Source organism: Phasianus colchicus, chromosome 5 (genome assembly GCF_987193195.1).
Source record: "Phasianus colchicus chromosome 5, bPhaCol1.hap1.1, whole genome shotgun sequence".
In the NCBI taxonomy this organism is placed as follows: domain Eukaryota; kingdom Metazoa; phylum Chordata; class Aves; order Galliformes; family Phasianidae; genus Phasianus; species Phasianus colchicus.
The window spans coordinates 24,735,388-24,761,262 of record NC_143440.1 but is presented as its reverse complement, the minus strand read 5'-3'; the positions used below and the strand labels follow the sequence as shown (position 1 = coordinate 24,761,262).

General features: G+C 53.7%; 2 protein-coding genes across 16 annotated transcripts in view; both read left to right on the top strand.

Annotated features, from left to right (window-relative positions):
- Positions 1-8,862, top strand: part of CREB3L1 (cAMP responsive element binding protein 3 like 1) — a 43,260-nt gene extending 34,398 nt beyond the window's left edge. Inside the window, exons 9-12 of one of the 5 annotated variants that reach the window (XM_031593472.2) lie at positions 837-936; positions 4,886-5,006; positions 5,425-5,671; positions 6,070-8,862. In XM_031593472.2, coding sequence (XP_031449332.1) covers positions 837-936; positions 4,886-5,006; positions 5,425-5,671; positions 6,070-6,106 — 505 coding nt within the window. In that variant the 3' untranslated portion in view covers positions 6,107-8,862. The other 4 variants (XM_031593473.2, XM_031593471.2, XM_090140946.1 and 1 more) reach the window with 4 other exon arrangements.
- A 1,898-nt stretch (positions 8,863-10,760) lies between these two features.
- DGKZ (diacylglycerol kinase zeta) overlaps positions 10,761-25,875 on the top strand; it is a 42,395-nt gene continuing 27,280 nt past the window's right edge. For 4 of the 11 annotated variants that reach the window (XR_016466847.1, XM_031593465.2, XM_090140937.1 and 1 more), the window contains exon 1: positions 25,124-25,258. Coding sequence is in view for 7 of the 11 variants with exons in the window: in XM_090140938.1 (XP_089997064.1) it covers positions 24,735-25,258 (524 nt within the window). In the remaining 4 variants the exon portion in view is untranslated. Of the gene's footprint in view, positions 11,400-14,333; positions 14,580-15,543; positions 15,824-21,862; positions 21,962-21,994; positions 25,259-25,875 lie in introns of those variants that run through there. The other 7 variants (XM_031593468.2, XM_090140943.1, XM_090140944.1 and 4 more) reach the window with 6 other exon arrangements.

The following is a 25,875-nucleotide window of genomic DNA, read 5'->3' as shown; positions in this document are numbered from 1 at the left end:
CAAGGGGAAATGCTCAGTAGTCCATATTCCAGTAATTTGGAGCCCTTACTAACTGTGTGCTCTGCAGGTAGGCCCTAAGATTTCTTCATCAGCCCAGTGAAGATTTTGGTGCCTCTTCATACCTACACCTACCACTGTTCTGTTTTTGTGTGTGCTGATGCCTGCATTCAGTTAAGCAAGGCAGAGAGACCTCAATACATGTTCCTATTGGAGCAGCCAGAGAATGAATTAATCATTGAACTCTACATTTGACTTTGCCCACACTCCTCTGCAGAGTTTGCCAAAACTGAAGAAGCTGGAGGGGATCAAAACTGTTTTTTGTTTCTCTCTCTACCACATGGTTCAGGACACAGGTTGAGCTACAGAGCACATTTCTCTGAATGAAATGGGAAAAGGCAGGCCTCTTCTCAAGGTCTGAAGAGGCTACAACATTCAGCCTCCAAACCAGAGCTTGATTTTCATGGTAGCCCAGCTCTACAGGGCTTTGAGAAATGACTGGCTGAAGCCCTGACTGAATGGGATGTTCATAACTGAGGGCAGTTGCAGTGAAAATTGTGTCGGATCTACCCATGAGCAGAGGGTAACCAACCTAATGGCACCTTGAGGCATTTCTCCCACAGTTCCTGCAACACTTCATATCTCAAACCCTTTTTTGTTTTGTGCTTCCCTAGCCTGTCTGGTTTAATAACTTGGGCAAGCTATAGCAATGAGGAGAGGTTTGTTTTTACAAGAAAGGAAAATCAGGGTAAATTATGAAGGGGGTAGTGGAAGCTTTCCATCATTCACTAGCTGTTGCCTCTTTATCAAATTCTGATTTGGGTTGTTTCCTGTTCTAGGACTCTGCTTCAGCAGTTACAGAAGCTGCAGGCTCTGGTAGCTGGGAAAGTCTCCAGACCTTACAAAATGGCTTCCACACAGACTGGGACCTGCCTAATGGTATGAGTGTCATTTGCATCATTCCATTTTGCCATGCTTCCCCAGACAGCTTCATCAATCTCCGTTCCTGCCCTCTTTCATACTGCCAGTATACTTTCTCCTCATGTGTTAACAGTACCAGAACTGGACCATGTCATATACACATCAGTAGTATCAGTTCTTTATGCAACAGTATGAGAATAATTCCTGTGTTTTCATTATCTTATTATTTTGTGTCAAACAGTAATTTGTTTGTTCTTCATTGGCTATTGGACATTCAGTAAAAAAAAGTCTTCAATAAGCTCCTATCGTAATGGATAGACTTTTTTTTTGCTGAGTCTGTAATACTTAACATTTAACTCAGCAGGGTGGACAAATTTCTTCAGCATTCCTACCAGTGGGCATTACCTTCTACCTATCAGAAAGAAATGACATCTGCTCTTGCTATGCCTGTACATCAGACATTGTTAAATCCAGCTAGAATCTTTCTAATTTGCCCTTTAGCTAACCAGAATTATTTGGGGTCATCTGTTGGTTTTGATAATCCATTTGCCTTTTATATCTCATAGAGAGGGATCATAGTTAAGCAATCTTGACTTCACTGTGGTGGTGTATGACATGCCAATGTGTGGCCTAAGTGGAGTCAAACGCTTATTTCTCATCCCCCCCCTTTTTTTTTTTGGCCAGGGAAGAGCACTCTGATCCACGATAAAAACACAACCTCCAACCCTGTGATATCTTTGCAGGATTGTCATAGTAGGTGCTTGTGATGAACCTGTCAGTTATCAAGTTATCTGTATGTGGTTATTGCTTCTATACCATTAACAATCATGAAATACAGATGAAGCGGTGTTTGCCCCATTTTCTGTTCCCTGAGAAGTTTTTTTCCCCCCCTCTTCTTTCAGTTTCCCCTTTCAAAATCTGCTCAAACTTTTGCTACTCTTTGCTGCCTCCACATCAGATCAGATTTTAATAACAGATTTTCTTTTCTGTTCACTGCTTTGTTGCTTCATTCCCAAGGTCTTTTCACATTTTTGGGTGTGACCCCACAGGACCCAGTGACTCATTGCAACAGCTCATCAGAGCACCACTGGCTCCAGCAATTCTTCATTGCTACTACCTGAAATAAGCAAGTCCAGGAGAAGCGCCTTCCAGACATCCCCAGTGCCATAAAAACTGATAAAATACCTAATTTAGCTTCCCAGCAATGTCTTATCTCTCTTAACTGCTCCCTTCATTCCACAGTATCACAGCCCACACACCAACTCTCTCAGGCTTCTGAGCTTTGAAGCATTTCAAGAATTTGTAATTTGCTTTTCTATCTTTGGCCAGTTCCTCTCATCAGTCTCCTAGTTTCCATTTTCCATTTAGTCTCCCAATAGAGCACTCTTATCAAGACAGATATGTAGAATAGTCATGCCTAGCAGCATGGGCATGCAGCAGAAGACCCTTCTCACTGTGTGTCCTTCCTGCTGGATATTTTTCTAGCTAATTCCTGAAGGCTCCAGCAGTGAGCAGCCCTCAGCTCCCCTAGGCAAACTATTGCAGCATTTTGTTATCTTTCCCATTTAAAGCTTTTGGATATCTCATCTAAATCTTCCTTGCAGTAACTTAAGTTTATTGCAACTTACAGCAGGCACACTGCAAGCAAGATGAATTTACCTTTTTTTGCAGCTGTGTTTCACACATTTGAAAGCTGTTACTTAAGTCACTTCCTTCAGTCCACTCTGCTAAATTACCAGTTTCTTCTATCTTCCCTCATAGGCTGAGTTGCTGAATCACTGCTTATACTCAAAGACCTCTTCCCGGCCTTTTCCAATTGCCCCACATCTTTTTGGAATATAGGAGCCCAAAGCTGGGTACAGTGTTGCACCTGAAGACCTATACAGAATCAACAAGCCATTCAAGCAGCCCGTTCATCCAGTGAAGCTGAGATTTGCCCTTCACAAAGTGACACACCCACCTTGTGCTTCATCTTCACTCCCAGACCCGCTTCTGCAGAACAGCTGCCTGCTCACTGGTGCTGTTTCTTCTGCTAATCACTCCTACCACCTCGCTGGTCTCAGCGTTTGCATGCATCTCCCTGCTGTTCTCTTCAAACATTTCTCCCCAGTGGTCAAGATCGCTCCGAATCTGAATGCTGACCAAAAGCTAGTCTGCTTGTGGTCTCTCCCACCTGTAGATTTGATACTGTCTGACATCCAAGTCAAGCTTTAAAATGTTGTATCTTGACAGAGCCACAGCAGATATCTTTGCTACATATCTTCTATGTTCTCCCAGCTTAACAATGAACTATTTGCCAACTACTTCTGAAGACACTTTTATAAACAAGTTTTTCATCCATCTTTTCAACTGATTTTGTAGTAGTTTCCTCTAGCCTAGTTTTCCTCATTTTTAAGAGGTCAGAATGGTGAGGTATTCAAAATCAGGGACATGAATGGTACTGAGACTCAAACCAACAGTTATTGGTATGAAATATTTTAGAACTTGAATTAGAACTGAATCAGAAAACAGAGTTAAACTGAAACAAAAGACTGAAACAATGCTGTTTTGCAAAGCCTCATCTGAATGCCTTGTTAAAGCAAGTTGTTGAGTATACTGCTCTCTCCCTGACATAAATCTTGTTTTATTTTAGAAGAGAAACAGAGTCTTCACAGGGCTAGCTCCCTTTTATGAATACTTTAAGGTTGGCTGTGATAAATCCAAGCGGTATCTATTCAGAGGGCTTCTTTTTTTTTATAAAAAAGCCTTGTTTTTGTGGAATAAGGAGTCTAAATGCCTTGCATTCCCAATATGATATGTCCAGCAACTATGTTGTCCATAGCTGGTTTCCTTCAAAGTCAGTCATGGAAAGTCTGGAGAACTAAACTTCCCTTTTCATGGTATGGTATCATTTGATCTTCTGCATATTTTGGAATCCACTAGTGGTCCGGATTAACATTAAGTTCCAGCTTCTGTGTGTTACATGGCTATTCCAAAATACTTGGCTATTCCAAAAAGCAGTCAAGAGTTTGCCAACTGTCCCAACATGTGTTCCCATGGGAGACACTTAGCTGATTTGTATACATGCTGTAGAAATCATCAGCAGATGCACTGCCTCTGTGGATTTGCTCAAGCTGATCACTACACTCGAGGCAGCTATTAATATACTACCCTGTGGGTGGTATATTAATGTGGGTATCCATAGTGCTCAGGTAATATTCGTGTTGGAATTCAGGTAAAAAGGATTTGGCTCTATATAACTTCCCATGTGCTCTGTACTGTTAGTTCCCTTAATTAAATGGAGTCCCTTTCCATCATGACAGAACTTACAGACAAGTGCAAAACTACCAGAGGGGAATTTCCAGGGTTTCATCTGCCTCTCTACTTTTATTGCTGTCCAGTAGCTCTGGTTATTCTGCCCACAGCCAGAAGACACATGGCCTAGAATATGTGCATGCCAAGCATAAGTTGATCTCCTTCCTTGGATTCTGCCCATATCATCAGAAGTTGGGCTGCTGCAGTTCTACTGCCACTTCTGTCCTCGTATGGAGAGTAACTTGCTTCCCTTTGTTATCTGCTGTGGTATCTTATAAATGTCTCCCAATGAGCTTGTTTACTTGCAGCCCACTGCAGCTCCTACTGTGCTAATGGCCAGGTTCCCTTGTGATCAAGGCAAACATCATCTCTTCCCTTGTGCATCCTTTCTTCCCAAATTGTTCCCTAGCTGTGAGCATCTCTCACCAACTGGAAAGGCAAGTTCTCACCATGGAACTATAAATACTTCAGAAAAAGAGCAACACAAGGAAGCTTCTGAGTGCCGCTTCTTAGATTTCCAGTAGAGATTAGCAGAGCAGAGCCCCCCCCTGGGGGACTGCAGTGACCCCATAGCCAGCCTGAATACATGTTCTCATACAGATGTGCCCGTGTGCTGAGAGGGGGATTCATTGTTGTTAGTGGCACTGACTGCATGTTAATATCTCCTCACTAGGTGCTGGTGCTCTGCTTCGTTCTCATCCTGGGATCTCTGATGCCCTGTCTCCCAGAGTTCTCTACAGCATCACAGACAGTGAAAGCAACACCAGCGCCAGATATTTACACAACTAGTAAGAGTGAGTCTAATGTGGTACCTCCCTTTAATCCCATCAAATCATTTCCAACTTTTCTCCTGCCACATCTGTTTCAGGGGTAGCACTGACCCTCCAGAGCCTACCTCATTGGATCTTGCTTGGTGGGATTCCTGACCTGTCAGTGGTATGATAGCAGCACACTGTTTGGGCCTGTGTTCATTTTCATCTAGTCATTCTCCCAAATAGGAAAGGCTGTAATATGAGGAAAAAGGCACAGGTCAGATTGTCTTCTGGAGAGGTGGTGTGTCCCAGGTAGCATTTGCCTTGTGAAGCTCACAGGAATGGGGTATTTTTCAGAGCAGGACAAGGCCATAGCTGGGTGGGTATGTGCTAACCAACACCATGACCCTTTGTGACAGACCTTAACCACATTATTAACCCATGCTCTCTTTGTTTCCAGTTCAGTCACGGAGCCTCTTGTTCTATGATGAGGGTGCTGGCTCCTTAGAAGAGAGCTATAGCTCCTTCCTAACCATGGACCATCCTGAGGGGTGGGAGGTTGAAAAAGGGCAGTCTGACGAGCCAAGGCCTCATCTGGCGATGACACATGAGACAGCCAAATATATGAGCAAGTCCCATCTGGAGAATCCTGACCAGAACCAAACTGACCCAACTCTAACCCACCTCAAAGAGCAATTTCATGAGAGGTAAGCAGGTGGGGACCACAGTCGGAGCCCCAAACCACAGCATGACACCTGGGAGGGACAAGCAAGCACTTCCCCTTCACTCTGCAAGCTTAGAGCAACCAAGCTTCCTGGGGCAAGCAATTAGACAAGCAGCTGCAGGAGGCCAATGCTGGCAGAGAGCATAAGACCAAGTTTGTTTTCAAGAGCAAAAATTTGGAACTCTGTAATCAGTGTCCCACTGCTCGGAACATGAGCAGGGTGGGATGATGCAGGTGGTCCCAGCTTCACTGTTCATTCAGTGGCCCAGGGAAGACCTCCGTCCTTGTTAGAGCATAACAGCTGGGCAGAGAGGTGAATTTGCCTAGGAAACTGCAAAAAGCCTTCACTGATGCCTTTGTCTTTTTTTTTTCCTCCTTCAGGGAAACAAGCTCCAGTGAGACAGCTGAATACTTGTAGCAGCTGCTGGACCTCAAGGCCTCATCTGTCTGATCGCAGGATTCCCTCCTCACTGACCAACTGAGGGGACTTGGTGAGAGAGGACACTGCATTCAGACACTCTTAAACTGGCCTTGAGTTCAGCTCCTTCCCATTCCCACAGCCCCCCTTTGGTACTGATTCCTTTGAGAGGAGTCACAGGACTACCAGAACCAGTAATAAACGTCTGACGAAGTCCTGAGACGCCTTCTTCTCCTGGCCTTATCTCCTGCTTGAATGAGCACTACCCTATGGGTGTGGGCTCACCATGGAATGGAGGGAGGTCAAGAGTAGGCCCTCAAACTGTTCAGCTCACTCCCCAAAGCCTCCATGGGGGCAGTCCCTGGGCGTGTACCCCTTGACTACATCAGATGCACGTGAAAGAGAGAGTTTTACTGCTCTGCCTAAGGGACTTTGAAGTGGATGATGCTGGGACTGGAGAGTTGACTCTGGAGAGTTTGAGCTCATTCCTTCCTCTCCATCTGTTAATATGCTTCTGCCTCCATCAAGAGAAAACCTAGCTCTTCCTTGCTCTAGTTTTCTCTTAATGGATGTGCCTACATAACTTCCACGCCAACTATCTGCAAAGATCTGCACACAAACGGAGTGGGGGAGACAGATCCCAAACCAAGATAAACCACCATGAAAATTAACTGGCAGCTTCTGGGCAACCAGAACTCTAAAACAGGGAGAAGTTTTTCCCCACAGCCCAGTTCTCTCCACCCCCAGCACCTTTGCTTTGGCAGAGGTGTTTTTTTTTTTCCTTTTGGTTCCCAGCTTGGGCCCTACAGTGTGGTACTAATCAGATCAGTGCTTTCCCACTCCCCATTCTACACAACCCCCTGCTTTGAGAGAGAGAAATCCACTTCCACGACCCTATCACAGCTCTCCATCCCCAATTCTGCCTCATGCCAAATGGAATCTTCCTAAGAACCACGAAGAAGAAAGAACTCTGCAACCTAAAGAAGGGCTACTATAGAGCCATAAATCCCCTCACATCCTGATGTCACTACTAGTGCCCAGTAGCATTGTGAATACCACTGAGGAAATGCTGGCATCTCTGGAGACCATAACTTCTTCCAAGAAAGTGGTAGCATGCTTGAATTGGCCAGAGTCACCAAAGCCTGTTTTAGACCTCTTCCTGCTAAGTGCTGGCACCAAAGATAGCAGCCTCTTCCCATACCACCTATCAGGCCAGACTTTCCAAGTTTAGTGCTTGTAACACTATAATGTGATGGAAGGTATCACAATATAGCATAGTAAAGTCTTTGGCTACAACAAATGAGAAAAAACCAAAATGCAGCAGCTGCAGTAATGAAGGGGATAGGAAAAAACAGACAAGCAAACAAAAAGAAAACAAAAAACCCCACAGCCTAACTTTGAAAAGCCTTCAGTAGTCAGGAAACTCTATCAAGATACCCTCACCTCCACTGCCAACCCTTAAATGAGGTCTGGGAAGGGGTGGATCCTGGCTCCACCCCTTCCAGCCACTCAGGAGCATTGCATGCAGCTGGGTTGGCCCTGCCTTCCCACCAGGTGCTCAATCACTGGTTCAAGTGACTTAGCATTTCTGCTACAGTGCTGAAATTATTTCATCTCAAACTTGTTCCATTCTCTTTAGCATCCAAACATGCACTTCTCACCTTTTTTCCTCCCTTTCCCTGCTGAAAGGCCCAAGTGTCTCCTCACTGTACCCTCAGCTGTCCTTTGCTAGAAGGATAATGTGGGACTTGAATTTCTGAGATCTGGGACCCAGCAAACTGCATATAGGAGTCTCTGTGTGCTCCACTAGATCTTACAGCAGACAACCTTGAAGCTTGTTTTGCTTTAAGTGCCCTGCACTCAGACCATGCTGCCCCAACCTCTCCACCAGTCTCACCCCCTGCTCAAGAACTGGAAGAACTGAGAGAATGGCCCTCACATCTCTCTCTCTATCCCCTCTTTTGAAAACTGCTTTTGCCTCAGAAGCCACTTAGGACAAATTTGGACACATCTAGCTGCAACCACACATGCTTGGCCAGTGGGGTGAGAAGGAAGAAGGCCTTCAGCACAGCTCTTCTCAAGGTTCACACAGGATCTGCTTCTCATCAGTTACCAGAGTGCTCCCGATCCTCTGCCTCTACCGCAGCACAGAGAACCACTGCCGGGTCCAAGCACACCCTCCTCCACCCCAGCACCTCCACTGTGCGTGTCCCCATGCCTCCCACTCCCACCGTTGTACAGAGACCAAGAGCAGAACTCGTTTGTACATAATGAACCTTATTTTGTATTATTGCCGATCCCTTAAGATATTGTATTTTGGAGACTCTCAGATCCTATTTTCAGTATTGTATTTTATTAAGAATTAGTGCGGGCTTAGCACCTATGAACTCCTTTCTTGTTAGCAGCTCACTTTCTCCTTATACTCCAGTAGCTGCCTCTTCACTCCTGTTTTTTGTTTCGTTTTGTCTTGTTTACTTGTGTTTTTTTTTCAAGCCATCTTTTCTCTTTCTTCTATCACTTGCTCTGCATTTGCTTAGACAAGCAAAATAAAAATAAAATAAAAAGATGCAGCATCAATCCTGGGTTGGCGGATCCCTTCATTCCAGCATGGTTGTCACAGCTTCTGACCTTGTGCTCACCAGATGTCCCATTTATTGTCTGCATGTGGGATTGGTTCAGTGCTGGGAGCTCACACTCAGGGTATGGACTAGAAGCAAACTTGCATGTTTTAGGTCAGTAACTTGGGACTCGATGGCCTGTTGATCTGCACCTCTGATAGTCTATTTACATCTGTGAAAACTGGTGTGAATCTCATGACAACAGGGGGTGTAGGAAATTAAGTTTTATTCTAGAGACCTCCTGGTGGGTTTGTTAGGATTTGGACATTGAAATGACCACCAATGGCCCAGGCAGGAGTTATCTGGACTTTGGAGATGCTTGAACAAAGCTCCTAAGAGGACAATTTCTCCAGCACTGACCCTTTTAACACTGACACAGTTGGAGAAAGCAGAGCTCCTTCCATCAAATCTCCTTTCATCTAATCCTCTCTATTCTGCAGTTTGCTGGATAGCATTCTGAGCCCATCAGAATAGGCACATTAGGATCTTCTGATCCTTGCCGTGCCTCCCAAAATGCAGCCAGCTAATCACACCTCCCAGTTTGGCTACAGCAAGAAATTAGAGCAGAACGAGGGAATTAGCAAAGCGAGAAGGCACCTTCTTTGAAGTCACCTTCAGCCTTGCTCAGTTACACTCAGTGCGCTCCAGACATCCACAGCCCCCTTCTACCATGCCAGGACAGGCTCTTTCCCATCTGGGATCATGTTGCTGATGAGCCCGTGTACTGCTGACACGTACAAGCCCTGCACAAAAGAGTACTGACGGAACACAGTCTTCATTTTGCAGAGATGAGTTATTCGCAGCCATTCTCTGTTACCAGGCCAACTTGGAAAAAAACCACAATTGCCTTTGCAGCTCACCGCTGGAGAGCAGGCCACTAGCGGTTGATGGGAACACTGATGCCTTACAATAGGACATATGCTATTGGAGCTCTTGGTAGAACATTCCCACTTTCCAGGTGCAGCTTGTTCCCTCTGGGTGTCACTGCTTGGGGCTGTACCTGATTGTACTTCTTGTACAGATCCATTGTGAAATATGCAGGCTTCGTTCCTGATCCTTGGCAAGGAGCTTTGGGTGCCTTTGGGGGGAAGAGGGTGATCAAGCCTTCTCACAGCCTCAGGCTGAGTGTCCTTTAACTGCGTCAGAGCTGGCACCTTGTTCCATGTGGGTTTTCTTACCTGCTGGAGCTCTCTGTCTTATGCCTGATGAAATCGCCCATCAGAGGTGCAGAGCTCTCTGCACCTTGCTATCACCCGTGCAGGGGCCACTCAGCCTGCAAGCAGGAGGCACCAAACTCACCCAGGTTCCTGTGGGAGGGCCAGCCCCCATCTAGCAGCTGCAGAGGGGAACAAAGCCCCTGTGGAGGCTGGAGGGAGTGAGTCACGCTGCAGGAGGGAATGGGCTCCCCGCAAGTCACGACTGCACGAGAGAGCAGCTGGGGCGGAGGATGGGGCTGCACCGTGGGTCTGAGAGGCACACAGGTCCTCTGGGCTGGGTGGCAACTGCTACAGACTCTCAACACCCATTCCCCATGCACAGCAGGTTGAGGTTCAGCATGTGATAAATCTGGGGCAGAGCAAATCGAAAGCAAGGTGCCAGGCACATGCAGGAGCTCTGCAGGGTCCCTCAGCCCAGCTGACATGTCTGGGACCGGGGCCACCGAGCACAGCCCCAGCCCAGCCCAGACAGATGATGCAGTTCTTCTGCTGGGTATCCGTTCTCAAAGCTGGGGAGCCCTGCCCCAGGCAGATCTCATCCTGTGGAACAGGGACCCAGAGCTGAAGGTCCTTTGCCCTGCTGGGGCTGCTGTGCAGGTTTTGGGGTGTCTGCTGCATACAACTGCATAGGGCAAGCAGCCTCAGCTGTGAGAGACCAGGGCGGGGATGCCTCCACGCTCCTCTGCCTCCCGGCCTCCAAAGGGTTAAGTGCCAGTTTCAAGTGTCTCTAAGGTGACACTGCGCTCCCCGCAGCCCCCCTCCCCACGCACACGCTCACGCTCGCTTTCTGCTTTGTCTTTTGAGTGCTGCTGCAGGATCGGTGCACAGGCACCTGCCTGCCTGCCTGTGCTGCTGTGGCGGGGGACGGTAGGAGACGTGCCGGGCCCTGGCACTTCAGGCTCCTTCCTTGGCCCCAACACGCTCTCTCCTCAGCCCTCTTTTCCTGCACCTCCTTGCACTGACGTCTGCAAGTCTCTATCTGCTGTTCCTCCTCTCCGCCGTGTCAGGGCAGCGGAGGCAGACAGAGGCTGAGCCGCGGTGCCTGAGCACTGCAAACTGGTGCCGAGAGGCCGATAGACAGCACTGCAGAAAGTTGGGCTGCTGCTCCACTGCTTTCCCTGCGATTGTGCTCCCTGAGGAGCAGAGCCCTTCCAACATCCTCCCGAGGCCCACGGGCAGCCAAGCAGAGCGCGACCCAGCCGGGATCAGCACTTTACTCCACATGGCCGAGGGGCCCAGCTGGAGAGAGCTCACCCCGGGTAGCGGGGACAGCGAGGGAGCTCCGGGAGCCATGGGGATCATCCCAGGATCTACGGATGTGGAGAGCGCTGGGCGAGAGCAAAGCTTGGGCCTCCGTGTTGCAGAGCCAGTGTGGGACAAGGTGAGAGGGGCAGCGGCAGCGGTGGAGGTGGAAGAGCAGTTCCTGCACTTGGCCATCAGGAAGCAGGTGTCCTACAGGTAGGAGCCTGGGGCTGTGCTCAGGGGTGCTGTGGGGCCTGGGCTGGGTGTAACGGATGACTCTTTCATCTGTCAGGGTTGTCATGGGGGTCATGCCCAAACTCCATTCCCAAAGCTGGGTGCTGCTCGTCCCTGCACTCTTTCCCACAGCCTTGTCCTTGAGTGGAAAAACAGGGAGCTCCCAGCAGGGAGAAGTAACAGTGATGCTCAGTTAAGGAGCAGAGGCCGGAAAGCCTCTGTGGCTGGCTGCTGCAGCAGAAACATCTGTTCTGGCTCTGGGCTCCTCTGCTGGTGTCATGGAGCCCAGCAAACCACTGCATAACACTGTGTCCTGCAGCACTTGGAATGCCAGATGTGGGGATTCGAGACACTGTTGTGTAGCTCTGCCCCAGGGAAGATTACCTACACCTGGGGCATAGTCGCTCACCTCTCAGCTCAGTGCCCATGCATGCAGCGGCCCTTCTCCCCCTTTGCGAGGGCAGTGAAGCAAACTAGGACCAAATTGCTCTCTAATCCTGCGGTAATGGGAACTAATGGGAAACCGAATTAGTGCTTGCAGAGCAGGAGGGCCCTGGGCTGACTCATCCCGAGCATTCATTACTCTTGCAGTGGGTGACAAGTAGGGGCTGGGTGGCAGTGTCCCACCTGAATTAGCATCTGGCTACGAGCTGGGGCCATGGCAGTGCTCCTGGCACAGCCTGGCCCAGGGGCTGTAGAGCAGAGGGCTGCCTCCACCACTGAGATGAGGGATAGCTACACCAAGTGTGGGAGCGGAGCAGGCTTTTCTTCCCTTAGCTGTCTTTCTTCAGATGTGTGCATTGAGTGGATTAGCCAGCTGCAATTACCCAGCCTTCACCGGGGAGGAAGGGAGCATATTGCAGCCTAATTTGATCAGCCTGAATTCTCTCCAGAGCTGTCCGATATCACAGGGGAATGTTCACATCCTGCTCTCTGCTCCATGCATGCCCAGGAGCTGGGAGGATCTGGAAAGGAGTCCCATAGAAACCCCCACAGAGGCACTTCCCGAGCCCCAGTTCAGAGTTTGGAGGCCCTCTGCCATGGGCTGTTGCCCATCACCAGAGTCCTCAATGTCACACAGAGGTGGAGGCCGTGGTGCTCCTGCTTCCAAGCAGCCCACTCCTGCTGTGGCTCATTAGTCATCAGAAGGGGCAGGCAGCAGGAGCCGCTATATAAAGACTTTGAAATGAGCAGAAATGATATGAAGCCTATGGAAATAAAGCTCTTTCCATAAATAGCTGCCGTGGTGTACGGAGGCGCCTCGGGCGGGCGGATTGATCTCATTGCTCAGGTTATATTTAGGGCTTTGAGTAGCAGTTCCATGCCAGGCTTATTAATGATGCTGGCTTGGGCAGCAGCTCTGCAGATTCTGGGACACTTTCCTTGCAGGGAGATGCCCCCACAGTGCTAGGAGGGCCTCTGCTACCCTGCACCACAGCAGACCCTGAGCAAGTGCTGGGCCTTTGTGCCTCTCCCTGCTCTGCTCAGCCAAGGAGTGTGCCTCATGTCACATTAGCTCCTGTGCCGCAGCAGCGCAGGAGCAGTGCGCCGAGCAGTGGCACAGCACCAGTGCTGCCGGGGATCTTTGGGCTAGGATGATTTCCAGCAGCACCCTTGAGCTGGGCACTAGCATGCGGCATTCGCACATCTTGGATGCCTTCTTGCCTGCTTTTGGACTGAGACTTGCAGCAGTGACCTTCTGTTAGCACAGCCACTCCCGGTAGCGGTAGCACAGCTCGCAGGGGTGTTCACCAAGAGAGGAAACCACATTGTAGGAGTGCTTGTTGCTCAGGGCTTGCATGCATGACAAAGGACATGCTGGGAGCCGGACCTCCCCTCCTGCGCTCGCAGTTCTGCTCCAGCCACCCCCACGGGGCAGCAGCGCCTGAAGGACACGGTAGTAGTCAGAAGAGCGACTCCCGAGCCCTCTGTCTGTCCATGTTGCCATGGGGTTCTGGGGGCCCAGCTGCTCGGCATAGTCCCCGGGTGACAGATAGGATGCGGACAGTAGGTAGGATGAGCTGAGTATCTCACACGCTGTTCCGTGCTGAGCTAAGTATAACCCAGAGTGGAGCAAAGGGGCTTTTTTGTTGAAATAGCAAAGGAAGACATGCTGGGTCACCACAGCAGAGCAGAAGGGAGAGGAGGGTGGGCTTGTTCCAGCCACTGCACCGGGACACCAGGAATGGGGATCTCTGCGTGCCCCAGGGGCAGAGGGGTGCAGCCCTCCCATCTCAGTTGGGCAGCGCAGGAGCTGGGAGAGAGCCTGAGCTGTGCTAGGGGAGCAGCAGTAGGGCAGCCAGCCTGGCTCCTACCTGCTGCCCCACTAATTGCATTAGCCAGACAGTGCCGAGCAGCATCCCTGAATTGCCATCCATCCCCACCTGCTCTGCCAGCAGAGACGTCTCTGTGTCCCCGCACAGCTTGGAAGAGGTGACTGGCACCATGTATGGCTTGGGTAGCTCGACCCAGGCCTTGGTGGGGGGGTGGGGGAGTCAAGTGGATAATCCTTTGGATTTTGTGTGGGACCCCTGCAGTTTCACACAGAGAGAAGGACTTGCTTGCTGGGCCTTTCTGAGCACTCTGGGACAGCATGAGACTTGGGAGCATGTGGCATGGGGAGGAACACCAGGCTGGGTGCTGCAGGGCAGGGTGTGAAACTTGACAGAAAAATGCCCACAGCAGAATACGGCACACTGAGCTGCCCTCATGCACACAGCGGTGACGAAGCCATCACCTCCCGGTGCTCATGCTTTACTCAGATGCTTCTCCAGGGCCCTCCACAGAGCCCAGCACGGGACAAGCACACTGCGACCTGATAGCCAGCCCAGGCCACGTGAGGAGAGCTGGCCCAGGCCACAGGCTGTGGGAGGAAGAGCGCGGCGGCGCTGGCCGCAATGACAGCCGCCCTCGCACTTCCAGGAAGTGTGGAGAGAGGAACCAGGTGGAGGGTGCAAACAAAGCAGGGCCCACGCCACCACCACCGGCCGCAGAGCCCTGCCAGGCCCTGCCCTTGGGATGACTCCGGAAAGCGGCCGCTGGGGAAGGAAGAGCGAGCACGAGCCCCAGGCTGGCTGAGCAGCACCCGCCTGTGCTGCGGCAGATGTGGCGGCACCGCTCATGGGATGTCCCCCAGAGCCCCGCGGGGAGCGCAGTCATGAGGTACCGCTGGGGCGGGTGCTGCGCTGTGCTGGGGCTGAGCGCCGGTGGCCCCCGTTGCGCTGCGGGATGGGGGGAAGGCTCCTCCAAAGTTTCCTGTGCTTTCCCAGCTCCTCGCCCGCAGTTCCCTCATCTATCCCAGTGCCGCGGGGTGTGCACGGCCTCACCATTTGGGATGCTGGAGGGTCGCACTGCTGAGGAGCACGTAGGATTCCCCCTGGGCCGGCAGCTGGAAGCCCCCATCTGCACCCATCAGGGCACCGACTTGAGGAGCACACGGGAACCATGCGTGTGGCTGCCCCCAGGGCCAGGTGCAGGGGTGGACCTGCACCCTTTGCAAGGTGACGCTCGTGCCTGGCTCATTTGCCATGCAAAGAAGGCTGCTATGCTCCCATCGCTCCGAGGAGCTGCAGGGCGGCAGTGACGCAGCCGGGCCGTGAGGCGCAGCACCAGTGCCAGGGCGAACAATGGGAGGACGAGGGAGGCCCCGCCGCTGTCGCCGAGCCTCTTCCTGAGTGCGGGGGCGGCAGCGGGGCTGACACTCGGCTTCCTGAGCCGTCAGCACAGGGCCATGGCTGCTGGGGCCTGGCTGGGGCACCCACATCCAGTGACACTGGGACTCAGTCAGTCTGGGACTCGGTGACACTGGAGGTTGGTGACACCGGGACTTGGTGACACCGAGGCTCAGTGACACTGGGAGCTGGTGATGCTGGAGGTTGGTGACACCAGGGCTAGGTGACACCGAGGCTCCGTCCCCTCGCTGCAGCCCCCGGTGGTGATAGCAGCCCTGTCCCAGGGCGGCAGTCCGCGAGCCCGCGACGCGAGCAGGGCGGGGGGCAGCAGGTGCCCGGCGCGCGGCGCCCGGACGGCGGCAGGAGGCGCTATCGGGCCGGTTCGGCCTCCGGGCCCGCCGGTGCGCGGCCGCACTTCCTGCCCGGCCGCCGGGCTCGGGGGGGCGGGCGCCCGCGCCGCCTCCCGCCCGTCCCCCTCGGTCCCTCCCCTCGCATGGAGCCGAAGCGCGGGGCGGCGAGCCGGTAGCGGCGGCGTCGAGCCCCCAGCCCGGCCATGGAGGCGGCAGAGCCTCCGCCGCCCGGCGGCTCGCCCTCGTCCTCGTCCTCGTCCTCCTCTTCCTCCGCCGCCGCCGCCTCCGGGCCGTCGGGCGGAGCCGATCCCGAGCGGGGGCCGCCGCCGCCGGGCCGCCGGCACAGCAACAAGCGCTTCACCGGCCTCAGGCTCTTCGGGCGCAGGTGAGCAGCGGCCGGGACGCGGCTCCGCGCTTCTCCCGCCGCGTCCCGGGGCCTGCGCGGTGCGGGGGGACTGCGGGCAGCGTCCGCGATCGGAGCGGCGGAGCCGCGCTGCCCACCGCAGGGCCCGCTGCCGGGTCTGTCCGCCGTCGGTCCGGCTTTTTCTAGCCCGTCGTGTGCCGGTGGCAGGGGGCCGTGCCGTGGGACGTCCGTCGAGCCGCCTGGAGCATCAGACACGGTGCTCACCTAGAGGACGGGGTGCTGCCAGGCAGCCTCCCCCGGCCCACCGGCTGTCAGCCCCGGCCTCGACCCGCAGTGCTGGCACCGGGCACTGGAGAGGATGTTGACCCCACTTACAAAAAACATGCAGTCAGCTGAGATGAGGTGCCAGAGGGACGTGGCGTGCTGATAGAGGAAGATGGGATTGCGTTCTCCTCCTTTTGAACCACTGGCACGGATAATTGGAAGTTGGCTCTCACTGCCTCGCTGACCCCAGCTTCTCCCCATAGAAGTCAGAATCCCATGTCTGAAGGTTTGTTTCCACGTGCCCAGCACCACATGTCCCCATCCCCATGCTCACACCTCACGCTTCAGCTGCGATTTCAGCAGGCTGTCAGCACTGGGGCTGTGCAAGCTCTGCGCTGCTCCCAAGGAGCCCGAGGACCACACTCTGGGCTTGCTCTCTTACCCTTACTGAGTGTCCTCCAGAATCATGGCATTTGCTTGATTTTTGGGATGCTCAACCCATGTAAGCCAAGAGGTGTCTACACCATCGAGGGATGTGTAAAAATGAGGATAGATCAGTTCTGAAGGGGACTCTTGGGGGGACTGTCTGCCCAAAGTGCCTCATCCTTCCTGGTGTCACTCTGCTGATCATGAGCTTATAAAGCATCCTTCTTGTACAGGTGGGACGAGGCAGTACGCAGGGCTCCCAGTGTGGTTTCACTAGTGCTAAATAGAGGGGAAGGGCCCCACTTTCAGCCCCCACAGCACACCCTGCGAAGTCATACAGGAGCTGGGAGCGAAGGGCTTGCAAGGTCGCTCCACCCAGTGCAAGAACTGCTCTCCTCTGCTCTGGTTTCACAGCTGGCGGCAGTGGCCATGTGGAGCTTCTTACAGTCTCTGTCCTTTCCCTCATATTATTGGGTGTTTCTGGCCCCTGGAGGGTCCTGCTTCCTTGTGTAAGCCGTTATTGCAGAGCACGGTGGAGCTTACAGAAAGCATTTTCTCCTTTTGCAGAGGGTTTGTGCAGTGCAGGTGCATGCAGTGCAGGAAATGCAGACCTGGCCCCGTGCAGCACATTTTGCAGCATGGCTCGAGATGCCCTTCACAATGTTTGGTGTTTGGATACTTTTCTTCCTCTGCTTCCTCTCACAGGAACGTGGTTCTGCCTGGGTGACAAATCCATCTTTCAGAGCTGTGAAAAGCTGTAGGGGTGTAAGAATATATTTTTAAGGGGCATGAGGGAGGGAGAAGTCCCCACGCACACCTCTGAGTAGAGAGAGCATGCTGAAGATGTGGAGGAGGATTGGCTGTGGGCTGCTGAGAGCTGCTTAATTTGTGCCCACCCGAACGGAGGAGCAGAATGTAGCTCTGAGTTCCAGTTCACTAGAAAGAATTGCAGGGTTAAGTGCTTATTCTCCTTTGTTTTGGAGAAGTACACTCAGTCTTTATCCCCGAAATTCTTTTTAACAGTGATTGCTGCAAAGAAATTTGCACCCCCTTGGATTTTGGAGTTTAGCCAGAGTGCGTTTGGCCAAAGTAAGTGGAGAAGAAACTTTGCACTGGGAGACGAAGCCTTGCTCTGGGGAGCCCCAGCTGCAAGGAGAGATTTCCTAAGCTGGGCACATGCCACTCAGCCTTGCCTGCACATTCTGTCAAGACTGCGGCTTGCTCAGGCCATAACAGCAGAAGGCACAGCTTGCTGTGTGCAGCCCAATGAGTGGCAGACTCAAGAAACAGGAGACTGCACCAGTACTGGACACTGCTTGTCCTGTTGGACCCCTGTTGTACCTGTCTGTCCCTAGGTTGGCACCCAGTGCATCGTGGACATCTCACTGCAGGTGAATCCTGAGGGGTTTTTAAACAATAGGAGATGAGACCTCAGGTTCTGCTTGTAGCACATTGGCCTGCTGTGTTTTGCAAGCAGACTTATTTCTGTACCTGATAATTGCCTTAAAGGAGGGTGAAGTAATTGGCTCCAGAGCGGACAGAGACAAGTGCACAATATGTGCATCCGGGCCACAGATGGGTAATTCTTCTAATTGGGCTGATAAAGAGATTGGAGCCAATCAGATAATAGGTGGTTGGGATTAAATTTCCTTCCTAGGTGCCCTGTTTCTTGTGGTGTAAGTGAACAGCGTGGTTTACCCCTTCCAGCTGGGAAGGAAGTACTGTACTGGGGACACAGCCCTCCTCCTGCAGTTCCCATTGCCAGAGCAGTGAGCTGCTGGTGTGTCTCCTAGTGGGTCTCAGAGTTCTTTACGACATCCCCTCCACTGGGTACTTATATGTGATAGTGAGTCTGATGTGGCAAGGCCATGCCAGCACAGCCTGGAGAGCATGGGATGGTGGCTGAAAGCCCTGGTGAGCCTGCACCCAGCCTGGGGGGCTGCGTGTCATTGCCCTGGGAAGGTCTGTGGGTGGCACAGCATGTGGGTAAACGGCACTCGAGAAACGGAGCTGAGCGCCCGCCTACACCTCTCTGGGACGACGCTCGTCTTTCTGCTCGATGCTGACGACATGTGAGAGCCAGGGGAGAAGCACCTGTGGGAGCACTGGCTGCTGCCCAGCCTTCCCCTGAGCGCCATGCTGGTGGCACCACTGTGTCCCCTTGAACTCGTCATTCCTTTGCCCAACTGGCCCAAACCCAAGAGCTGGACACAGGGCTGAGGATCTACTTTGCCCTCACACAGGGGTGGTATGTAGGCTGTGCTATGGGGTAAATTCCAGACGCTTCAAGGGCAAAGCAGGCAACTGTGGCAGCAGTGAAGATCTTGAGCTGTAAAATCAGCATGCTGTCAGAGCCTGAGCAAAGCTTACCTCGGGACAGGCTTTTTCACAAAGCACCTCGCTGCCAGCTCGCTGTTGAGCAATCAAGAGGATGCCTCCTCCTCCTCCTCCACACATGCAGATTTGGATCTGGCTGGCAAACCTCTCGCTCTCAGCTCTGCCAGCCTCATGCTCTGCTCCACTTGCAGGTGGCAGAGGGCAGACAGAGGGCTAGATCTGGCTAGCAGCCCCTTGAGAGCCCCAGCTGCTCCAGCTGAAGCCACCTGTGTCTGCAGGATGCGTTGCTGCATTGCTGGCAGAGACTGGATCCTCACGGCTCTATCCCTCCTGGCTCTTCTCCCTCTCCTGTCCGACATCAGGGTGTGCACCAGCTGCCTGCTGGAGGTAGAGCTGGAGAACGGGGCAGAACTTCTCATCTGATTCATAGCTGGAGTGTCCTTTCCAGGGATGTGTCACCTCAGCAAAGGGCTGAGACAAAGAACAGCGATCCTCTCTATTCCTGATGATGAAATTATGGGAAGAGGGAAGGACGAAAGAGGAGCTGGGGGGCAATGCAGGTCTTTGTAGGAAGGCAGCATTTGGAGCTGCAGGTGGTGCAGGAGGGAGAATTTGGGGCTGTGTGGTTGCTAGGGTCCTTCTGGGCTGTGGGAACAGCAGGTGCTCAGAGGGCAAGACCAGGTTCTGGGCAAGCGGAGATGCTCTTAGAAATGCATCCTGAGCCCTGGCAGGCAGATGGGACTGCAGCGTGGGATTTCTTTCTGTCGTCGTGCTGCCATGCCCAGGGAGCAGACAGACAGTCTCTCTGAAGACTTGGCAGAGCCTCTGAGGATAACTTCCAACTCTGCTCTCCTTGCAGCTCTGGCTTCTTTTTCCCAGGTGACTCCGTGAGCTGAAGCGTGAGAGTTGCTCTCAGCCACACGCTTGCTTGCTCGCATAACAGAGTACTGAGCTCAGAAGCAGATTTAGGGCTCAGATTCCTTGGGACCACAAACCATCCTTCTCAGGAGAGCCTGGGGGGCTGGTAGGAGGTGAGGTGCTTCTGCCAGAGCCTTCTGGATGTAGGGCTTAGATGCAGGGCCTGCTTGGGGTCATGGACAGGGTGTGGAAATACCAAAACCTGTCCTGCTAGTTCTGGAGCTGGCACCTGGCTCTGGAGGAATAAGTGCCTCTGTTTTGGTGATCTTGAGCCCGGGAACTTTCCCCAGTCCGGCTCTCCTGTATTGCAAAAGCACAGTCCCCTTTCCTCGTGTTTCTGTTGAAAGTTGCGGGCATGGCAGCAGCTGCAGTCTCTCTGGGAGCTGTGAATGCTTTTCCCTCCTCCGCATCAGGACGTTAAGTAGGTGGTGAAACTGCACCAGCACATGTGACAAGGCTGCACCAGGCGGGTAGAGGGGATGGAGTCCCCCGCTCCACGTCAGACGCACGTGTTGCATCCAGCAGTGTTCTCCTCCTGCCCACAATGTGGGGGGTTGGTGCCTGAAAGAGCTGATCTGTAGTGAGCTCTGAGCTTTGTCCTACTTGTCACACTGTGACAAGTGTGTCCTGCTAACCCAGAGGACCTCCTCTGGTCCCCAGTGTTCTAGACAGCCTGGGCCGCCTGCTCAGCCCTGCCTGCAGGCAGATCATGCTTTCTGGGTGAGGCTGGCTGCAGCTCATCTCTGTGGGGCAGGAGCCTCTCAGGCTCCAAAATACGCTGTGGCTTTGCAGAAAGTCACGTGGTCCCACTGGTTTTCTGTCCCAGGAAGTCAGAGAAGCTAACAAAAAGGCTCGTTACAAAGGGTTTTCCCCTCATTTTGGCACAGCTTGTCTCCCACAGGAAACGTGGGTGCCAATGTGGCCCATCTCTCAGTTGCTGTTGGCAGCCAGGTGCTCCCCAACAGCATGGGAAAGATGGGAAGCCACGGGACAGGAGCACCTTAACCTGCCTGGGGTCTGATCTGACCTCACAGACAGGCCCTGGGGCCGGAGGGCAGTCACATGCAGCCCCTCCATGTGAAAGTTCCCTCTCCATCAGGTTATCTGTATCTTGTCCTGCCTCGCCATCATGCCTCACCATCCTGCCCTGGCTGGGATTCAGCACTAAGCCTCTTACTGCACAGACCTGAGGTCACTGTGCAAGGGAACATCGCGTGGGGCACGCTCGAATGTGGCGGGGTTGTTTTCTGCGGGGATTTTGCTCCCGATGGAGGCTGACAGATGGCGGGATTAAGCCGCAGATCTGCTGGCAAGGCCCTGTGTGCCTTCCTGGCCCTGCACACAGGAGAGGGACCTGTCCCATGGCACAGGGTCTGGAGAAAGTCCTACCCCCCACTCCTGGCCAGTGCTGCTCGCTGCTCCTTCTGTGCCCACCAGCAGGGCTTGGTGCCTGCACACTGGTTTGGGGCAGGTAGGCCACCCTGCCCTGCCCTGCTTAAACAATGCTCCTTCATTTGAGGTCTGTCAAGTGCCTTCATAATTTATTTGAAATTCAAATCCTTGCCCAGGGCTGGCAGCTGGGTTGAAGGCTGCCAGGAACCTGGCTGGTGTGGGGCAGGAGGAGGAGGGAGGCACAGCCGCCTCCTGCTGCGGATGTGGCCCTGGTCCCCTAGCTGTGCTTCCTCTGCCCTCAGCCATGGGCTTGGGAGTACCAGAAGATCAAGTGGTCAGTGTGGGTGCCGGGAGGCCTGGGCTCTGGCTGTCCCGCTGCCCACAGCAGCTCTCTGGCAGCAGGCTGTGAGTAGTTCTTGTGGTGTTTGTTTTGGCCCTGGGCTTGAGGTGACTGGCCTGGGCTGGGTTTGTGTCCCAGCAGCGGGATCATGATGCTGGACAAGGCCTCTCCTTCCCAGCAGGGTACTGCACCCTCCGCCAGGTATGCCTGTGAGACCCCACAGCTGGCAGCTGGGGAGGTGATATGGGTGCTGCCATCTCGGCTGTGCACCAAGGCCATGGGGAGAGCGTGCAGGGAGGAGGGACGTTGCCAGGGCAGCAGCGCGCTGGGTGGCTGGAGGCATGGATGGGAGGGCGTGCTGATCACTCTCTTTGTGTCCCCAGACTCCACCTGCCCCACAAAGGTGTCCTCCCCTGTCTCCTTGGCAGCCAGCCCGGCCGATGGGGATCCCGGAGGATAAGGCACCGGCCAGCCGTGTATAAGTACGTGGCATTTTTATTGGCTTGCGCAGGCTGTGCAGTTCCAGCAGCTGCTGCAGAGAGAGAGCTCTCCTCCCTCCCACCCACGTCTCACCCCACGTCACCCTCCTGTTCCTGCGCTAACCAAGGCCACCGAAAGCCAGGCTGCTGCCTGCTGTGTGTGTCACTAACCTTGTACATGAGGGCAGCTCGCTGTCGGACTTCCTTCTGCTAATGTGACAGCCCTGTCCTACTGGTGGTCTGGTGAATGCATGCTGAGGGTTTCTTCCTCCATCTCCTGGCTGTTGCAGGCACGAGGGCTGTAACACCAGGCCCTATGTAGCTGAGCACTTGAATGACCTGCGGTTGGCTTATCTGGGTGGCCAAGCAGCCTGAAGTTCAGTGAGTTGAGCATGCCAGCTGGGGTGGGAAACCAGGCCTGGGAGGTAACTGTGACTGCTGCCATGTGGTTGTTATGTGGGGGCCAGCACTGAAACTAACCATGGTGGGGGATCGTGAGTGTTCCCAGGGAGGCGAGGGGATGGGGCAGGTTTCCCTGCTTCCTGTGCCCTTGTGGCCTGTGACATATTGGCCTGCTAATGGTTTGTTTGCCATTTCCTGGCTTCTGAGCTTCCTGCGTGTTGCCCAGCATGCTGCCTCTGATCACAAGGTGTCCAGCTCTCCCAGCCCTTAGGCACAACAGCACTGCACTCCTACAGGTGGAGGTTCGGTAGTGGCACCAGTATGGCTGCTTCGCTCCCGCACACTGGTGTTAATGGGGTTTGGAGAGGCCCAAAGTGCTGTGAGTTGAACACCAGAGGGCATGGTTGCTCTTCTGTGCTGCACACAGAAGGAAGGCTACTACAGAGGGAAGAGCTCTTAGGGCTCCTTTTGTGGTGCCTGCTTGGTCTGAGTACTGTGGGACAGCCCTTCTGCAGGCCCTGTCTCCTTGCTCACGGGCCACTGCTGCATTTTTTGTCCTCTCTTCTGCAAGGGGAGCACTCAGCAGTGCAGATTGGGTAGGCAAAGGTGGCAGAGCAGTGACCAGCAGCTGGCCTTCACGGCAGGAGCTCCTCATGCCGCTCATGGCTCATGGGTGGGAGCGCCTGCTGTGCAACCCATGCTTTCTGAAGCAGAAGGGCTGGTGCTGGGGATTGCTGGGAGCAATGAAACGGGGTGAGCAGAACAGGGTGGCCCTGCACTTAGCAGCCTGCAAGGTGCCAGCCCACATCCCAAAGGCAGTCCACTCTGCCCCAGCAGTGCCGTTTCGCCCAGGGTCTCCTCTGCTGTACAAGTGCCCATTAGAGGGTGTGAGGCAAGTGGCAAGGGGTTTTGGGGCTGAGGGAGAGAGGAGGAAAAGAAACACGTGAGGGCAGACATGTGGAAGGCAATCACAGCAAAAAGGGTGGAGGAAAAAATCAACTTCTCTTCCTGCCCTACCATTTGTAATGGGGACAAGATGACCTTTTGCAAAACTGAGAAGTGATGGGTTTAGCATTGCTGAGTTACTTCAATCTGTACATAGGACAGGGAGAAAAAGGCTGAGTAACACTGCTCCATGGTGAAACTGATGCCACAGATGGGACTAGATATCAGCAACAGGATTGCAGTTAAGCCAACAAGTGCCTTTTGGGCCCACGAGTTGGAGCTTAGTCATATATTGGGGTTATAGTGAAGGCTGATGACATGGGGACAGGAGATGCCTTCCTGCCCCAGACTCAGTGCTGAGTCCTGGCTTCTCAAAGCACTGAGCCTTCCCCAGTTGTCTGGCCCTGCTCCTTTCTTGCAGGGCCTGGCCATGGCTGCTGCTTGCTGTGGAGTTTGGGTGCATTTCCCCCACAGAAAGCTGGGTTTAGGGCTGTATACAGTTCAGTGCTTGTTAACAGCAAGATGGACAGCTAGTTGCATAATGATTTTGGTTTCCTCTGTGGTAAATGCAATGGGAAAACACTCAGTCAAGCCCCAGCAAGCAGATCTCAGCAGGGACATATCAGGACTCTGCTCCAGGGGCTTTGGTTGCAGCCTGCACAACAGCGACTGGGTCAGCTGAGGCACAGGTACCTGCTAGAGGGCAGCTGTCCCTCTGCCTGCTGCCAGTGTGGGGTCAGGGCAGAGCTGAAGTCTGGCCCTGGGGAGAGAGGAGAAAGGAGGCAGCCTGGTACCAGGAGCTGCTGGATCTGAGCAGGGAGAGGGCAGAGCTGGTCTCAGAGAGCAGACACTTCCTGCCGCCTGCCCGGGTGTCTCCAGCTGCCAGCAGCACAAGAGCAGGGCCGAAAACAATCCGGCAGCAGTGCTGACATTTGTTAATGTGAACTCTCCCACCGCTTTGCAAAGACCTCGTGCTCCACCTGCGTGACAGAGCTGCGGCGGAACCCTCAGGCCTGGCTCCCCTCTGATTAATGGTTTCCTGTGATACCCATTGGCAGCACAGCCGCGGAAGGACGGCTGGCCCTGCCTGCCTTTGCCGCTCTGGCAGCGATCTCTGTTGACGTTTTGTTATTGTCGTTTTACTGTCTTCTCTCCCTGGTCCCCGAAGAGCGCTGGGTACGGTCCAAGCACACGCAAGCTTGCACGCCCGCGCGCAGAAAGAGCTCCGGCTCTAATTTTAGCCATGACATGTATGCAGGGAGTGAGCAGCCGGGAGGAGGCAGAGTGTGAAGGGATGAGGAGGTCCCAGCTGCTGGGCCGCCGTGACTCACCCTAGCTGGTCACCAGCACTCGCTGCTTTGGGATTTGGGACTCATTCCTTGTGGGCATCTCGGAGCAATTTGGCCACTGGCATGGCCCTTGCTACAGCATGGGGAGGGAACAGGCTCCTGCCAGGTCCTGGGACTGCGCAAAGGATGTCCTAAGGGGACGGGAGGGAATGGCTTCGGGGGAAATTGTTGCATCCCATGTTTGCAGAAAGGGTTTGGTTGTGAAACATCACCTTGGGGTGTCACCTCCAAGTGCCTGTGCCAGAGGAGATCCTCCTGCTCCCACACTCACCCAGTACTGCATGTTCTGCAGGGACAAACCAGGGTTTCAGATCCAGGGGGACAAGCAGCTGGGTGCCGGGTATCCCTTTTCTTCCTGGACCCTTTTTTTTTTTGTGTGTCCTTCGCCGGGGGTGAGTCTGACTGGGGCTGTGCGCAGAGGAAGTGCAGTTGGTTATTTTAATGAGCACTGTCAGGGTTTACAGAGCGGGGAGGAGGCGGAGGGAGCAGTGGAGCACTCGCTCGCCAAACTAGGACTTGGTCGGGGAGGGCTGGCCTGCCGCTGCTCCGCAGCTACTGCTGCCCGCTCATCACCTGCGGGGACTTCAGCGCCATTCCGGATCAGGTCACAGAGGCTTTTCCCCACGCTCTGCCCTTCTTTCCTCTCCTGCTTCTCATTCCTGCACCTCACTGCTTTTGGCTGTGCTTGCTGGGAGAAGGGGGGGCTGGGAGAACTAGCCTGAAGCTGGTGGGTTCAGTCTGAACGGGCAGTATGTCCGAATGTACCAGGTTGGGGGGAGGGAGGGGCAGACTCCTGAGCCATCAGCTGCACTCCTGCCCAGCCATGCTGGTTTCTAGAGGCTGGGGTGAGCCACAGCTGTTCCATGGGCCGTGAGCAGGGTTGGCAGAGGGGCTCCGTGAAACCCAACTCTGTGGTGCTTAGTGTCTGATGCTCTCCCTGCCAGAAGTGGATTTCCAGCTGCTCATGTAAGGCACAGGCTTATATCCTGCCAGCACGTAGAGGAGGCAGGCAGAAGGAAACCTGCTGTGTGGCAGAGGACAGCGGAATAGGGAGCCAGCCTGTGCCCTGGTAGGCTGTCCTAGCCAGCCACTTGGCCCCAGAATAGTCTGGGGTAGGGCAGGACTGACTTCTGGGCTCCTGGCATTTCTCCTGGTGCTGGTGGTACCCTGTGCTTTTACTGAGGGCAATAGGATGCTCTTACGCTCCTGTGCTGCAGGTGT